This window comes from Engraulis encrasicolus, chromosome 1 (assembly GCF_034702125.1).
Source record: "Engraulis encrasicolus isolate BLACKSEA-1 chromosome 1, IST_EnEncr_1.0, whole genome shotgun sequence".
Taxonomy (NCBI): Eukaryota; Metazoa; Chordata; class Actinopteri; order Clupeiformes; family Engraulidae; genus Engraulis; species Engraulis encrasicolus.
In genome coordinates this window covers 57150073-57167841 of record NC_085857.1, presented here as the reverse complement: position 1 = coordinate 57167841, position 17769 = coordinate 57150073, and the positions used below count along the sequence as shown (strand labels likewise).

The 17769-nt window shown below is 43.3% G+C and overlaps 1 protein-coding gene across 3 annotated transcripts; it reads left to right on the top strand.

Annotated features, from left to right (window-relative positions):
- Positions 1-332: 332 nt before the first annotated feature.
- LOC134455633 (zinc finger protein 572-like) lies at positions 333-17237 on the top strand. Of its 3 annotated transcripts, none has more exons than XM_063206839.1 (12): positions 333-768; positions 4030-4162; positions 8059-8169; positions 8750-8783; positions 11274-11333; positions 11447-11594; positions 11973-12101; positions 12291-12521; positions 15376-15600; positions 15863-15933; positions 16208-16444; positions 16703-17237. In XM_063206839.1, the coding sequence occupies exons 1-12, from the start codon at positions 439-441 to the stop codon at positions 17028-17030; spliced, it is 2037 nt and encodes a 678-aa protein (XP_063062909.1). In that variant the 5' UTR covers positions 333-438; the 3' UTR covers positions 17031-17237. The 3 variants fall into 3 exon arrangements, with proteins under 3 accessions (XP_063062909.1, XP_063062901.1, XP_063062919.1); XM_063206831.1 differs by having other exon boundaries at positions 12288-12521; XM_063206849.1 differs by lacking the exon at positions 333-768 and adding an exon at positions 2056-2389 and having other exon boundaries at positions 12288-12521.
- The last annotated feature ends 532 nt before the right edge of the window (positions 17238-17769 follow it).

Below are 17769 nucleotides of genomic sequence, written 5' to 3'. Positions count from 1 at the left end.
GGTTGTCACGTGAGCAGTGTCGTCAGCTGTCTCGAGAGGTCCCGAGCTGGTGAAGGCAACATATCCGAGCGCTGTGCGACCTCCCAGTCAGCCAGACGCGCTGCCACTCCTGCTAGCATTTGTGGCTAGGCCCAGTATTGCTAGCAGTATGTTTCGGGGCTGTAGTTAGATGCGACCAACGTCTTCCACGTTTTTCCTGTTAACGTAGGTTTATATGACCAGTAACATGAAACAAAACTTGGTTACGCAAATTCAAACGAGGCTTTCTCTATGCTGTGGAAAGTGTGTACTATAAACGCAGGCGCAGTAATACCTTATGTGCGCTTCGACAGCGCATTGATACTTTCACTTCTGATTTTTACCCCTCCTCCCCATCCCCCGCCCCTCACCCACTGACTTCCACCATAACACAGCCAACGTGAGAAACTTCAGTGGTCTATGGAGGAAGCATTTGTTAGCAAGCTATATCAAAGAAGAACATCAGCAATGGTTTTAACGTGCATCGTGCCGGGTTGTGGCAACAAACCCAGGGTTTACAGCCCCGTGGTGTTTCACACCATTCCAATTCATTACAAACGGCGGAGAGTTTGGCTGGCAGCTTTAGAGTTGGACATATCAACTCCGTTGGATGTTGTGAGGACCTGGAGAGTGTGCTCCGAACATTTCACAGATGAGGACTACACCGAGACTGGAAAACGGCTAAAAGACACTGCTACACCGTCAATCCAGAAATTGCGCATCCAATACAGAGAGGCTCCGGTCAACATTGTAAGTATCCTTTCTGCACTTCATTTTTGGGAAGTGAAGCCTACTTTAGTGTTGTCTGACGGCGTTGTATAGCCTAGCAATATGATAGGCTAGTGTGTTTGACGCTTCAATCCGTTATGATGTTGTTGAACAGACTTTCAACTTTGTTCTTTGAAAAGCTCATTAATGCGGTGTATCTACAGTACCATTCTACAACGCCTGAATATTTACCAATGTGTCAGACTACCGGTGTCCGGCTACTAGTGAGGGTATAGCCTCGTATTTAACATCAGTGAACGACTGTGCAGGGAGGAGCGCGATCTCAATTTATCATTGGTACTGATTGTCACCCATTGACCATAAATGCGCTTCATCTACAGCATCATATTGCAACGTATGAATATTTAGTAATACTTCTTGGTCACAGGCAACTACGCGTCGCGTGTAGTTCATGCCATGGCAATGTCCTGGTAGCCTCGGTCTACAGGGGCCTAGGTCTAGTGAGTGGACAGGGGGATGTTTATGATTTTGATCGTTCGTTCCATTTATATTGAAAAAAGATCACCCCCAATTGACCATAAATGCTGTGAATCTTCAACACCATGCTGCACAGCCCGATTCTTGTGAAAACGTGTGTGTGTGTGTGTGTGTGTGTGTGTGTGTGTGTGTGTGTGTGTGTGTGTGTGTGTGTGTGTGTGTGTGTGTGTGTGTGTGTGTGTGTGTCGTGGCAGTGTACTGCTATGGGGAACCTACGATTTTAGTGAGCAGTTGGCCAAAGTGGGTTGGGGGGAGGGATTACTGGTTAGGCATAAAATGCACAGGTTCTATGTCTATGTCTGTCTATATAATGCCCTACGTAGTGACTTTGTAAAATCTGATAAGTGTTGTAGTGATTTCTGCTGTATTTTTGCTGTTTGTGTGGTCAATGTTACACAGGAAATACATGATTGCCTGGACCGGAGGCTTTACCACATATTTTGTAAGAGACTTCTATAAGGGCTGTGGCTTTACACAGTCAATGCGGGGTGACTGTGGACTTACGAGTTTGACGTTCATATTGTTTATTGTTTTTTTTTATTTTTTTTTGTTTATTATTTTTATGCATCAATATTACGAGTTTGACGTTCGGCACGCTGTCGTGATCTATATTTTATTGTTCGTAAAAACCGCTGGTCTGCGTCTGTCTCGGAGCTCTTGTTTTGAAGAAAATGTTAACACTTCGCTAGCACCTTTCCGGTTTGAACGTTCTAATTTCGCTAGGTTCACACTGCTAGATGTATGCTGCTACAACCTGGCAGTACACCCCAGGCAGCCAGCTGAACCATTCAGGGTCAGTGTGTTGGTGTTGATTGAACAAACAATCATGCCAAATCAATGTTGTGTGCGAGGTTGCGGCAACAAGTGGAGGACATACACTCCCATAATGTTCCACAGGATCCCCAAAGACCACAAACGGCGGAAGGTTTGGTTTGTAGCTCTGAACATGGACCCAGCAACTCCGCCGGTGATTTGGAAGAACTTAGTGGTTTGCTCTGAACACTTTACCGACGACGACTACAACATTTCTGGACAACGGCTGAAGGATGCGGCCACACCATCAGAGCAGCGAATACGGATACAGTGGAGTGAATCACATAATATTGTAGGCCTTTGATTGAAGTGATTTTTGTTTTTGTTTTTATACATTGTCTTGCTTTGAACTGGCAGTGCAACCAATATGAATAGTCACGAGACGGGGGGGTCACGCTCCCTAATTGTTGTCGAAACTATTTTTATAGCATTGCTGCAAATTGTTTTCCTGGTGAACCAGAAGCTATGTGTTGACGCCCAGGGGGCTGGGCCTGTTACTTACAGGCTACTGGTTCACCAGGAAAGCAAATTGTCCCATTTCCATTTCTGGATTACACTATTGAGTGTATTGCCTGGTTAACACCAGACCTAATCACAAGTAACTGTCCAGATCGAAACGATTGTGTAGAACTAAGACAGTAAACCAGTGGGAGTTCCAGGCTATTGAGTGTATGGAGATCAGAGGTCATCTTGGAAACTGAAATTGACCAAAGACAAATGTCCACTATCCCACATAATTCCATCGTGGGAAATTGATTGGAAGATTCCATAGTAGGCCTGCACAATTAATTGAAAATCGTGATATAGAAATCATGATTTCAATCTTGCAATTATAGTGACCTACCTTCGAGATCCTCCTTGAAGCCAGAACATTGACCGGTTTCTGGCCAGAAACCTGTTCACCTGAGTTTCATGCTATTGCTTTTTACATTATTATTGCAATTTATTTTGTTTTGCTCATCTCGTACATAATTCATTCTTGGTTATATTTCATTTTGTTATATATATTTTTTTTAATCGGGGGTAGGCCTACTGTGTCGCAGCGCGCTATTACCCCCCACATTTGGGTTTGCATGCCCACGGGGACCCCGGTTCGAGTCCGTCCGGGGTCATTTCCCGATCCCACCCCGTCTCTATGTCCCACTCGTTTCCTGTCACCAGCTCACACGGTCCTATCAAATTAAGGCATATAAGCCTGTAAAAATATGAAAAGGAAAAAAATCAGCAAAAAACAATCATTGTGATCAATAATCGTGATTAGGCTATGATTTTGACCCAAATAATCGTGATTATGATTTTTTTTCCATAATCGTGCAGCCCTAGTCATCAATAGTTTTGTAAAAAACATGTTTAGACTACTTTTATGACAAATATGACTAGACTATGGTTAACCGATCACCACCAGAGTGTTAGTACAATTCGCCGGTTAGCACAAAAGCAACTACAAAATTGGTGACCAGAGATTTGCAAATATCAGACGTTTGATTGAATGACATGGAAAGTGAGCTAAATCACAATGTAACTTTGTTGTGGTGGGTTTTGTAAGTGCTTGTCCAACAGTTTGTTTGGCTGTGGCACACTATTTTTGTTTTGTGCTCCAGCTTTCAGAACTAATAGTTGGTGCATTCCTAAAGTTCTACAGAAAACATATCATACCAATAAAAGAAGAAATGATAATACAGTCATAGTCCTTCTCTCGTTATTAGATATTAAATTCATATTGATATCTGTCTAATGTCCTGTGTGTTTTTCGGTGCAGGATGCTGGTCCGTCCTCTCCCCTGTCAGTCTCCTCCACTACCTCCTCCACAGTCTCCCCTCTGTCTCCTCTCTTATCCTCACACATTACTTGTAGATATTGACTTTAGATTCATATTATTCATATTATATTGATATCTGTCTACGTGTGTCCTGTGTTGTGTGTATGTTTTAGGTGCCTGATGCTGAGCCAGCCTCTCCTCAGTCGGTGTCCTCCTCAACTGGTCCGTCCTCTCCCGTCTCCACGCCAACCGTTACTGCCAGTGACGCTGAGAGCCGTCCAAGCCTCCCACTGACCACAGTGAAGGGTGAGGCTACACACACAAACACACACACAGTGCTTCTAATTAAGCCTGTAACGGTACACTGTATTCGTACCGAACCAAACAGACCTTCGGTATGGTACAGTAGGGCTTTGACTTTTGCCTAAAAATCATAGTCGAGGTTCGTTTCTAAATTAAAAATGATATTCGAATATTTTCGAATATTTATTCATATTTTTTACCATTAAAATTTCCTCAGTTAGACCTGATATCAAGCTGAAGTTGTTATTTCCCTCAGTCAGTGACTGGTAAAAGGCTATTCCAACCAGAGATGCAGCCTAATGGCCCATTAACAACATGCATTCAACCAACCATTATTGTTTTGCGATCGTTCAGCACTTATCAAGAAGACGGTACTTAGAGGTGTGAATGCAGATTAAAACATGGCAAAGCTAGCAGCCATGTCAAACTTGTAGCCCAAGTTAAAATTTGAATGGATCTGGGAATCATGTGAATTGAGCACACAGCACCAATATCAACAAATATGTATTATTTTCTATCACTAATCACGGACATTTAGGTAGGCTGTGTGTTTGTAGGTCTAGGTAAGATGACTGCTCTGCTAAAAACGAACATTACACAAACTAGCAGTGCGCTAAAAACATGCTAAAAGCATGCTAACAAACACATAACCTGGAGTCTGTCGATCTGACACCCAGACCAACGAAGCTATTTTATTTATTTTTTTTTATTATTTTTTTTTTCCCTAAACCCAACCACCTTATGGGGGACCTAATTTTTGGTCTTTCATTCTCTCTCTCTTTTTTTTTTTTCTTTTTTCTTTTAAATATATATTTTCATTTACCTTTCTTTTTTAATAAAACAATACAATAAACAAAACATGGGTTTAACAACAAAGAAGGACAATAGTAAAAAGAAAAAAATAAGAAGGAAACAAAATATTCAAATCTGAGGTCCCCCAAAAATGTCAGACCGTATATTTAGTGCCCACCCACCACCCTCATACCCACCCTCCCCCGGGGATGAAGTTACAGTTTACATTTTATCCTGATGCAATGAGAAGTATTACATTAATTAAGAGATAGTTAGAACGAGAAAGGGACAAAAAAAACAACAACAACAAAAAAGACCCTAAGGCCAACCTTCGCCATCTTTTAATTCTAACCATCTATTTGCATAGCTCACCATTCCTGTCTCATTAGCCATTACACATTCTATTTTACAGTAGTGTTTGATATAATTTTTAAAAGCTCTTATAGTCAATGTCTTTATATCCATTGTTCTATGTATGAACACTTTGCCCAACAAAAGAATAATATTTTGCAATCCCTGGTTTTCGCTTGCCAAGTCACCTAGGAGTATACTGCCCTACAATCTAAGAACGCAGTAACTCTGAAAACGGCAAACTGAGAAAAAAGGCTTCAAAGTTTCCCGTATGGCGCGACAACTGTGTTGTCGGTAAATTGGTGGTGACACTTCCTGGTAATGCTTGTTTAGGATAGAAATTTAATGCACACAAAAAACCCAACATTTATGTGTCTTTTTGCCACAAAAAAACGAGTTACTGCGTTCTTGGCTGGTATTACTGCCACAAAATGGAGTTACTGCAGGAGTTACTGCGTTCTTGGCTAGTATTACTGTCTACTCCCAAACCAGTCCCATTGGAACGTGCAGCAGTAACTCGCCGACTTACTGCGTTTTTGTTTTGTACGACATGACCTTACAATACAACAAGCAGTAACTTTTTACTTGGTCATTTTTGCACTTTCAAAATGAGTTTTCTCCAAAACGGGACGGAGTTGGACCACCATTTTTTGACACAAGACAAATGAGGAAGTTTAAAACCCATTTCCGATATAATTTTTTTTTCGACCATTTTGAGTTACTGCGTTCTTGTTTTGCACGGCAGTATAGTAGGGAGATCTAAATGCAAGCTTATATTATACTTTACTAACCAGTTTCCAACTTCAAGCCAGAATATAGCAGTTGAAGAGCAGTACCAAAGTAAATGTTGTGTTGTCTCCTCTTCTTCTGAACAAAATCGACAGAATGGATTTTTTTCAATACCCCAAATATGCAGCATTTTTTTAGTGTTTAAATATTTGAAAATCAATTTTCGAAGCTAATTTTGTCAAAATCCAAAAAACAACAACTTATTATCTTACTCTTGGCGTAATCACAGGTACTTGTGGATTGAATAACATAACTCCAGAAACTCGTCAACAACTCCAGAAAGTAATGTGATGATACTTTGTTTATTAACTATAGCCATTCACTTGAATGGAACTCTGCAGCACGCATCTGCTTATGCGACTCTGGGGGAGACTGCCTGCCGCAAGTCTCCTGCTAGGAATACTAGAGATGAGCCACGCACGCGATTCTTCTCAACACAGTTGTAGCGATTAACCAGCCATGAAAAAATAAATTGAGACTGATTTTACGATCTTTACAGGGAAATAATTGTAAGTAATACCAATGAAATACCCAAAAAATCAATACCCATGTCAGATTCGAATATTAATGGCCAATTCATATTCGTTAGAATGTCTCGAATTTTCTTAATATTCGAATTGTATTCGAATGTCGAATATCGAAGTCAAAGGCCTACGGTACAGTGCTGTACTGGACGGAACAGTGTCATATGTTGTGTTCATGTTTTTACTGCCTGCTGCGCTACATGCAGTGGCAGGAGGACCTGGACGCAATTGTAGTAGCCTAGAAAGGAAAAGTCTACTGCCGGGGACCAACAAGTGCTTGAAGTAGGCTACTTCTACCCTCTCACTAAAATATGCAGCTTGGGAAAACATTGGCTGATTCCCTGGTGAAATATGCAACGCGCCAAATCACCTTTATGAGACAAACAGTGTGGAGCGGTCAGGAGCACACACACGAGTTCAGGGGTAAATCCCACTCTCCAGCGAATCCACAGCAATATGCAGGGTGCACAGGCAATATCCAATGCGGGTAAATAGAGGATTGTGCTTTATGAGACCTTGAGAAATGTGCTACTACTTACACTGATGAAATATCTGACGCAAAGTAGCAGTTTTCACTAGAGATGCACCGGATCCTGATTTTTAGGATCCTGCCGGATACCGGATCCACTGCTTAAGATCCTGCCGGATCCGGGACCAGATACCGGAAACTACGAAAGGGTTGAAACACATAGCCAACTCGCACATGTGGGCCCTTTTTATTACGTTGGCGCAAACTATTTTTAAGACTCATTGGCTTACTGCCACACTGCCTTCAACGGCCGCTTCCAAAGGGCTGTCACTCCATGCAGCGATTGGGGTTGTGAAAAAAGAGATGCACCAGATCCTGATTTTTAGGTAACTGCCAGATACCGGATCCACTGCTTAAGATCCTGCCGGATCCGGATAGTCTGAAAAACCCTATTATCCTGCCGGATCCGGAACCGGATCTTGGATCCTGTACATCTCTAGTTTTCACTGCAATACCCATGCAGCTAATTCATCCATTTCACAACATCTTGAATTGATAGTTCAACTTTACTCTTCCTCTTAACAGTTTCAAAACACACATGAAATAATTAAAATAGCCACTATTTAAATAAAAATTGTCATATGTCTGCAGGAGATGCAGAATTTGTAAAGTCAGGAACATGTTGGAAATTGGAATCGCTTCCTTCTACTGCTCCTCCGAGAAAGCGGGGAATTCCCCATACAAAATAATAAGTGCAATGAAACATTGCAAGTGCATTTAGTTGGAGGTAGATACAGTGCAAAGCAGGCGAGGTAGAAGGCCAGGTAGTGTCGTGACTGTAAAGTAAAGTAAGCTGCCATCACTAATGCAGCTGAGGATATACGTTTGGGAAACGAGTACAGCCTGGGGCCTGTCACAACACTACTAGCAACTTTTTAACAAGTGTGTGTGTGTGTGTGTGTGTGTATCCGCAGAGGAAGGTGGCAGTGCAGCAGTGTGTGGAGCTGTTTGGAACTCACACACTCACACGGGATCTAATCACACGCCTCTTACACACACCCATGAAAGGGAACACTCGTACACTGGTAAGAAACACACACACACACACACACGCACGCTCTCACTCATACGGGATCTAAGCAGACGTCCTTTACATACACTCATCAAAGGGAACATTCATACGCAGGGCAGAAACACACACACACACATACTCACTTATACACTCACTCATTCACTCACTCACACTCAGAGAATTTTTTGCTGTCATCTTGTACTTACAGTACATGTTTACATGTTTACACTCACACAAGATCTAATCAGACTTCTGATACACACACTCTTCATCAAGAACAGTCAACTCACTCTCTCTCTCTCTCTCTCTCTCTCTCTCTCTCTCTCCCTCTCTCTCTCTCTCTCTCTCTCCTTCTCTCTCTCTCTCTCTCTCTCTCTCTCTCTCTCTCTCTATATATATATATATATATATATATATATATATATATATATATATATATATCTCGCACACACACACACTAAAAATCCTTACTCCTGTGTGGATCAGTGCTATCCTGTTATGCTGGAATACTGAGCTGCTTTATTGAACTGTGTGTGTGTGCGTGTGTGTCATCTGATTTGTTGATTTGTTTGTTTGCTAAATTGTTTTCACAGAGGGCAGAAGAACGCGATTCCTCCGCTCTGAGAAGTAAGTATCTCTCTCACACACACACACAGAAGTACGCCATTGCTCCGCTCTGTGAAGTATGTATGTCTCTCAAGGAAAAGCAGCGCACGCGCACACATACGCACACGCGCACGCGCACACGCACACGCGCACACACACACACACGCTTTTTGGTCTATCGGCTGACAAGACCATTCGTATGTGTGTGTGTTTGTATTTACTATTTAGAGTCCAGGGGTGTCATGTACAAGGCTTGCTTGCGCACAAAAAAGCTATCCAAGTAACTTTTATCACAAATGTTCAGATGTACCGAGACTGACTAAGACATTATGCCCTATTCCGATGGGATTAGTTTAGTGGGAGGACCTGGGGCAAAGTAATAATAACCAGGAAATGCTGTCCCGTCCGAACGCGCCAAGCCAGTGAAGATAGCGGAGTATGTCGGGTAATCTTCACTGCGGCTTTTACCTCCTGTAAAAGGGTCCGGAGATATTACCCTGGGTAATACGAATCCCGTCCGAATGCGAACCTATGTAAAGATGTCTGGTTAAGTGCACGAAACGCACAATATATCCATTCTCTCCTGGCTTGCAAATATTAGGCCTACAGCCTTGCAGTAAACTTTTAGTTTTGTTTTAGGGAGTGGTTCCAAGCTGTGCTCGCTGTCAACATCAGACAGTATGGTCAAACGCACCATCCAAATGAAAAGACTCGCAAGCAGACGCATTAGAATGGATTTTGATGGGTTAGTAAACCAACAGGCAATATTTAGAATTGCTCCACGGGACCAAATGCCTCCATGGATGCGCAATATTGTGCTCAAAAATCAATAATAATGTAAAAGTATATAACTTTTCCCTCCACTTTAATCCTAACCAACGACGGCCAGGAGTGGGCATTTGAAACAAAAGCAGTGTTAACTTAAGACACAGGAAAGGCAAATGACATGATACAGATGAGGAGATACAAATGAATGAATGTTATATGACAATTTAATTATCAACTGCAAGGTAACATTACATTTAACTCAAGGCTACTGTAGGTTAAATAGGGTACAGTGAAATCAAATACAGTTTGGATAGACAGAAAGAGAGAGAGAGGGAGAGATAGACAGAGGTTGAAGCCCCATTCAGAGGTTTGATGAGACTCCCAGAGGAATCTCTGAAGTGAGATTATACACTGCAACCCCCCACCCCAAAAGTGTCCTTAGTCTTGCTAGGGCCAGTGGCACCACGGGGGTTGCCACATCTTCAGTGGGGGTGAGCTAGCACAAACAGGCCCCAGCTCTCCTTGAGATAGCATCAACAGTGTAATCTGAGTTAGGGGTGGGCGATATGACGATATTAAATCGTGAATCGCGATATTGAGTAAAAGATCGTCTCGAATCTGCCTAAGTGGAGAAATCGTATAGATCGTCTTGCAGTGAGGATGTTTATTATCAGTGTCAGAGTGACGTTTTCTCACTTGTGTTGTTGTCTTCACTTTATTCTTTACACTATTGTAAACCAATTGTACTCTTTATGAGAGTGTCATCAGTGTGTTAACATTTTATTGACTGCAAATTACAAATTGCAAGTATATGAAAGTTGTTTTTTGTTGTTTTTATTTTTTGGATGGAAGATCGTGATAAAAAATCGAAATCGAGATTTCATGTTAAAAAATCGTGATACAACATTTTTGCCATATCGCCCACCCCTAATCTGAGTCATTCAATAATTTCCATTCTTACAATAATATTATGGAGTTGGCACTCGCAAGTGCAGTCGCAGGTGCGTGATGAGTAACCCCTCCTACTTTCTGTTCGTTTACTGAGATATTTCAATCCAGTCCGAATCGGCCATTTCTATTACCGACGTCCTGAGATAAAAATCACATTTCCCCCACGTCCATACATTAGTCCCGTCGGAATAGGGCTTAAGACTCCCCATGGGCATGCAAGCCCATATGTGGGGCGTTAACAGTGTTGCCAAGTCCGCTTATTATAAGTGACTTTTGGCTTCTTTTTTTGAGCAGTCGCTTTGAATTTTGTAAAGTCGCGGGTTGCGTTTTTTTTGGGCTTGTTCTTTTCAGGGTTGGGCTTGCTGTTTTCTCCTGCTCTGCCGGTCATTTGAATGTGTTTCTCAATGGCAACTCGTCTTTTCTCACTCATCCTTACAAGTGACCCTACTACAGCATTGTTAACTTCCACTTTCTGTGGTCACTTCAGGGGATTTTAGCTGCCACGCAGACCCCCGCAAAGAGCAAGGTCTTCCCTGACTAGGCACGCGACTGACAACCCACGCCTTCGGTTGCTTATTTTGGGCTTGTTTTCACGACGCCCGTCAGTCGCTTCTTTTGGGCTTGTTTTCAGGACGTCAGTCGCTTATTTGTCGCAGAAAATCTGGCAACACTGGGCATTAAGCGAGGCTTTGGAAACTCAAGAGGAAAAATCTTTGCAGCTGCAGTGTTGGGGGGTCACACTGTGTGTGTGTGTGTGTGTGTGTGTCTGTCTGTCTGTCTGTCTGTCTACAGGATTAGTTTGCAGGAGGAGGTGACTGTTCAAGTGTCCTGTCTGCTGCAGCTGTTTGACAGGTAACTGCTATTTTACAGTTACATCACTTCACACTTTGCTGACTCTTCTATCCAAAGTGCCTTACAGTTGTCTGTCTGTCTCTGTCTGTCTGTCTATCTGTCTGTCTATCTAGGTGTTTGGGCTGCAGTGCGGGGTCGTGTAGTGTCTTGACGCGGCGTGATGGACGTGTTTTCCACGTGACTCAGCAATGCTGGACCTGCCAAATCATCATGGAATGGGACAGTCACACAGCTGACTCAGGCACAGCCAACAAGCAACAGGTGAACACACACACACACACACACACACACACACACACACACACACACACACACTCACACACACTCACACACTCAAACACACCAAATAAGAAGTATATCAACAATCTTGACTCCGGCACAGCCTACAAGCAACAGGTGAAAACACACACACACACACACACACTCACCAAACGACAAGTATATCAACACGCCTGACTCGGGCACAGCCAACAAACAGGTGAAAGCACACACACCAAACATCAGGTGGATGGATGGATTCTTGTCTGAAGATCTATGATCAGAACGTCGCTATCCTCAATGAATTGAGTCTTTTTCAAGCAGTGTCGGAACGAGAAGACCACTAAACCAAAAACAAATCTCTCTTGCTTTGTCATGCAGGAGGGAAGAGGAGATGGAGGAGTGGTGGAAATCAAGGAGGAGTGGGAGGAGATCCAAGTCCAGGAGGAGGAGCAGCCCAGAGAGGAGCAGCGCGGGGCAGGCAGGATGAGAAAGGAGGGAGTGGAGGAGGTGATTGTTAAATAGTGCACTGTGATATCAGTTTTATTTAGTCGTGATTGGTTAGATGCCATGATTAAAAATGCATGCATGCTAACTTGTGGTGTGTTCCAAACTCCACACTGTGCACTGTGGACTGAGGTTGAGTGCCCTTTCCCAGCCACTGATCTACAAATGTTCTACATTTCAATGGTGCAGCAGACTTCCCTGGACACTCTGGAGGAAGAGGAGGACCGTGGCGATGAGGATGAAGAGGATGAGGTGGAGGGAGAAGACGGTATGTCTGGGATGCGGCGTGGGAGGAAGAGGAAGAAGATGCAGGATATCAACGAAGATGATGATGATGAAGATGGTGAAGAGTATGAGGAGGGAGAGGAGGAGGCACAGTGGCAGGAGAAGAAGGCCAAGAAGAAGAGGGAGGAGATTGACGAGGTAGGTGTGTGTGTGTGTGTGTGTGTGTGTGTGTGTGTGTGTGTGTGTGTGTGTGTGTGTGTGTGTGTGTGTGTGTGTGTGTGTGTGTGTGTGTGTTAGGGGTCTACAATATTAAATCGTGAAATGGAGTAGAAGATCCTTGAGAATCTGCCAAAATGGAAAAATGAACTAATACATTTATTAATTTGCACATGGGGAATGCCTCTTGAGATGTGACCTCGTTCTCAAAAGGGTCCCCTTAAATCTGGACAGTGCAGACAATACAAGACAAAACATTACATCACAACACACATTCATTCGATCTGGACAGTGCAGACAATACAAGACAAAACATGTGAAAGTGAAAGCCCAACTGGCAATCTCCAACTCCCATATCGTTGTGACACAGCACTCCGCATCACACAAGTGCACATTGCACTCAACGAAATTGCATTTATGCCTCATCCATGCAAGGGGACAGTCCTCATTGGCACCCGAAAGGGAGTAGTGCAGCGGGACGGTACCATGTTCAGTCATGGAGGAGGATGGGGGAGAGCACTGATTAATTACGATCCCTACCAACCTGACAGGTCGGGAGTTGAGCTGGCAACCTTTGGGCAGAGAACATGGAAGCTTTGAGAACGGAATCTGTCATTGGCTCCCATTATAGCCCCGTTGGCGAACCCAGCCAAGTGAAAGATGAATGGGAGCCTATTGGGCTAAATGGCTAAGCACAGCATTTGTGAAGGTTCTGTTCTCTGGTTTTTAAAGATGTGTGCACATTCTGTACCTTATCATGGAAGTTGTATTAGAAGTGAAGTTAAAGGTTCCTTGTATGGCTTTGTTCTCCCAAAGACTTGTTAGTTTTGTCCTGCAACACGCTAGCATTCAGCTAATACCTGCTGGCTGAGGAATCTCTGCGACTATTTACGACCAGAGCTGACGACAGACGTACTCTGACTGATCCTCGCAGAGACCTCTATGGTCACACACCTCAAAACCCCCCCACCACTGTCCAACATGTTACTTGAAGATTCCCCAAATTCTTAAGGATGAGCGCTGTCATTTCCTTTACCTAGGGCTGTAACGATACACTCAACTCACGATTCGGTTTATATCCCAATTTTTGACCTACGGTCGATACAGCCAACGATTTCACAAATGTTTACATAAAATAAAAACATGACTAAAAACTCTGATAATTCATAGGTAGAATAGGTTACAGGAGTATACTAATACTTTTAAAAAGTTTAAATGTAATAATGAGGATGATTTGAAGCTTTGAAGCATTATCACTCATTTCATGTGTTTGTTTTCTGGACTGAAACTTTGAAAGGGTGCATCATGATACTGCTTCCTTGTATCACGATACTGTATCTTGACTCTGTATCATGATTTCTCGATTCGATACAATATCGTTACACTCCGACCTTTACCCCATTTACACTTACTGCTTTTCCACCACCTTAAATGCAATAATCCTAAATAACATAATCGACATCTGAAGTCAGACTTAAAGGGGTATGCCACTATTTTGGGGCTTAATACAGTTAAAATCGTTCTCTGGGGTTTATAAAGGTGGTTAAGTGTCTTATTTTTCATGTGAAGCGTTGTCTTGCTTTAAGCCAAGTTAAAAGAGGGAGTATGTCGCTAAGCTAGTGAAAGTCAATGCATCCATGTAGCATTGCTACATGCTACACGGATCCATTGACTTTCACTAGCTTAGCGACATACTCCCTCTTTTAACTTGTCTTAAAACAAGACAACGGCTTACATGAAAGATAAGACACTTAACCACCTATATAAACCCTGGCCAACGATTTTAAAATACTGAATCAAACCAAGATGACACAAAACACGCCCACTCAATGCAAAAGCGTGTACTCAAGTTGGGTCTCCTAAGGGGGCGTTGTCCCCTACTTCTTCTCTTTTTGAGGTGTTTGTGCAAGATGTGCGCTACCGCCATCTACAGCGCTAAGGGGACTTCATTGATTCTCAACCTCAGGACTCCGAAGGTCTCCTAACCGAAGGTTTCCTAAAGGGGCGTTCACCCGACATAAAGTGGATACCGGAAAAGAAACAAAATGACGCTTTTTGTTAGATCCATCTTCTTTGCCTTAACCACTTACCCATGACTGCCCAACATTACATCACAACCCACATTCACACACTCATTCAAGCCACAGCTAACCACATAACTAAGTGGTTTTGGATGAAAAGCAGCTAATTGCAATGTATTGTCGTGTAATGTAGTGTAATGTAATGTTATGTGTATTGTGACACTTCTCAGCACATTGGGCAGAATTAAAGGGCAACTCCTGCCAATTTCAATGTGCTGTTGTATTGCTCACGCTACCCTTGACTTGTCAGTACCCGGTGACGCCACATTTTTTGGCTCAGCCCTTTCCGAGATATGAGCTATTCTAATGGGGAAAACGTTTGTTTACATTTCAAAAAAACATTTTTATTTATTCCCAAAAACATCCAAACTGCTATGCAACATCAGCAGACAGCTAGCAAACAGCGATACCTTTTGGGAAAATATTTGGAGTAGGCCTATGGTCATTTTTTTAAAAATGTAAACAAAAGTTGCCCCCATTAGAATTGCTCATATCTCGGAAAGGGCTGAGCCAAAAACTGCGGCGTCACCGGGTATTGACAAGTCAAGGGTAGCGTGAGCAATACAACACCACATTGAAATTGGCAGGAGTTGCCCTTTAAGTCTTTATTGGAATTATTTATATTTGTTTCATTTCAATCAATATCCTGTATTTCTTTTAATTCCATCTCTCTCTCTCTCTCTCTCTCTCTCTCTCTCTCTCTCTCTCTCTCTCTCTCTCTCTCTCTCTCTCTCTCTCTCTCTCCTTATGACCAGGACTGGGCTCCGGAAGATGACCAGGTGCTTCCGGAATCGGAACGCCGTTCCTCCTGTTCTGAGGAGTATGATGATGATGGTGTTGATGTTGAAGATTGGGAGTGGGAGCTGTGCTCGGACTGCGGAAAAAAGTTCCGGAATCGACCGGACAAACCGCACGTCTGCCTCCACAAAGCCAAACCAGTGGAATGCCACATATGTGGCAAAAGATGCCTCAACCAACAGGTGTGTGTGTGTGTGTGTGTGTGTGTGTGTGTGTGTGTGTGTGTGTGTGTGTGTGTGTGTGTGTGTGTGTGTGTGTGTGTGTGTGTGTGTGTGTGTGTGTGTGTGTGGCTATGTCCTCGATTGTAAGTCGCTTTGGATAATTCTAACGTAGTGTGTGTGTGTTTGCGCATATATACGTATGTGTTCTCACAGCCTCCTCCTGTCGCATAAGGTAATGTCAGCCTAATGTAAATTGTGTGTGTGTGTGTGTGTTCGTTCTCAGGGTCTCAGTGTCCACATAGCCCACTGCCATGAACGAGGACCCCAGTGCAAGTACTGCAACATGATACTCAGGTACACACACACACACACACACACACACACACACACACACACACACACACACACACACACACACACACACACACACACACACACACGACATGATACTCAGGTACACACACACACACACACATACACGATATGCTCAGGTAAACACACACACACACACACACACATACACGACATGCTCAGGTAAACACACACACACACACCAGACGTAATCTCAGGTACACACACACCCCCACACAGGGCTGCTGAGAGCTGTGCCTCATTGTCTCTCCTCCAGGCTCACAGACGAAAAACTCCATCACGAGGAGACGTCCCATCGGGACGAGGAGGGCCCCAAGTTCCGCTGCGCCGACTGTTCCGAGCGTTTCCATGACTACGAGAGCCGAGCCGCCCACCGGAAGACGGCGCACCCCCCCAACACCATCTGCCCCTACTGCGACAGGAAGTTCAAGAACGAATGTCATCTAAAGAGACACAAGCTGATACACACGGGAAAGAAGCCCTTTGCCTGCAGGTAGAGATGCAAATCAGAGCCTTCGTGGCGATTCGATTCAATATCAATTTCTAAGGCCTGCAATTCGATTATTTTCAATACTTCAGAATGCTCCTTGATTCAAATCAAAAGTTAATATTTTATTTACTTTACAGGATTGGCTTATGTGTGAAATGTTAAATGAATGAACAAAAGCTGAAACGTCTACATGCATTTTATCTGAGGAACATGATTATTACATGAGCAAAGTCGATTAATTGTTGACATCCCTGCCTGTAGACTGTGCGACCGTTCGTTCAACCAAGACGGCCACCTGAAGTCACACATGCGCCTACACACGGGAGAGAGACCCTTCAAGTGCCCGCAGTGTGAGAGGAGCTTCAACCACAACGTCAGCCTCAAGAACCACCTCCAGCGACACCATGGAGCCAAGACTGGCCCAGCTCAACAGGAGACTTCCGGCACGCAGCAGGACGGTTCTAGAACTGACCAAAGTTCCGGAACATTGCAGCAGACTTTGCTGAGCAGGCCTGAGGAAGATGCTAATAGTAATCAGAACTCTATAACATGTTCTAGAACTGACCAAAGTTCCGGAACATCGGAGTAGACTTTGCTGAAGAGCCCTGAGAGGACACACTAGCTTGTTCTTGAACTGAAACCGATATGAAAAATCTTGAAGGTGCCGGAGGGTTCAGTCAAATGTTCTGGAACATAAGACTGGATCATGGTAACTGAGTACACCCCCCTTTTGTCTGTTCCTGTTTTTGAACTGGCTCTCCAGCTTTTGTATAAAATACTGCATTGCAACCTCTCAGGTGTCTGTCTATAAATATGTTTTTTGTTTGTTTTGGGTTTTTTTTCAGTTATTGCTGTTGTCTAATGTGTCTTTTTTTTTTGTTACCAAGGTGAACTTGTAATATCTTGGGAAACCAGTTGGGGTGCCGTTTTGGGGCTGCCCCTTGTATGCATTCTGTTGTGTGCAATACACACTGTGGAGTGCTGTCACCAATTTTTGCAAGTCTGGTGAATGCCGCTGCTGGTGACATCATCTGCTGGTGGCTGGCGTCTGACGTGCCATCCAACGATGGGGTAACTAAGTCTCAGATCACAGTCACTGATCAAACCTATTTTGTGATCCACCTCGCATTCCCCCTAGGTCACACATACAGTTATGCTCATAATAATAGCAGTGCCTTTACAAAGGTGAGTACATTTCCAAATTCTACAAATAAATTGTACCTTAATGAGCAAAAAATGCTGTTGGGACACTGCACATTCTACTTCAAAGCCAGAATGGCCAAATTTGGGAAAGTGATTCTATTTAATGATATTTCACAGAAAGTGAA

What these genes read in the sequence shown, in the direction of transcription:
- LOC134455633 (XM_063206831.1), top strand. Translation starts at nt 439, where the DNA reads ATGGAGGAAGCATTTGTTAGCAAGCTATATCAAAGAAGAACATCAGCA. An exon ending in CCCACTGACCACAGTGAAGG is followed by an intron (nt 4,163 to 8,058) that starts GTGAGGCTACAC and finishes GTGTATCCGCAG; the next exon opens with AGGAAGGTGGCAGTGCAGCA. An exon ending in GAAAGGAGGGAGTGGAGGAG is followed by an intron (nt 12,102 to 12,287) that starts GTGATTGTTAAA and finishes TCAATGGTGCAG; the next exon opens with CAGACTTCCCTGGACACTCT.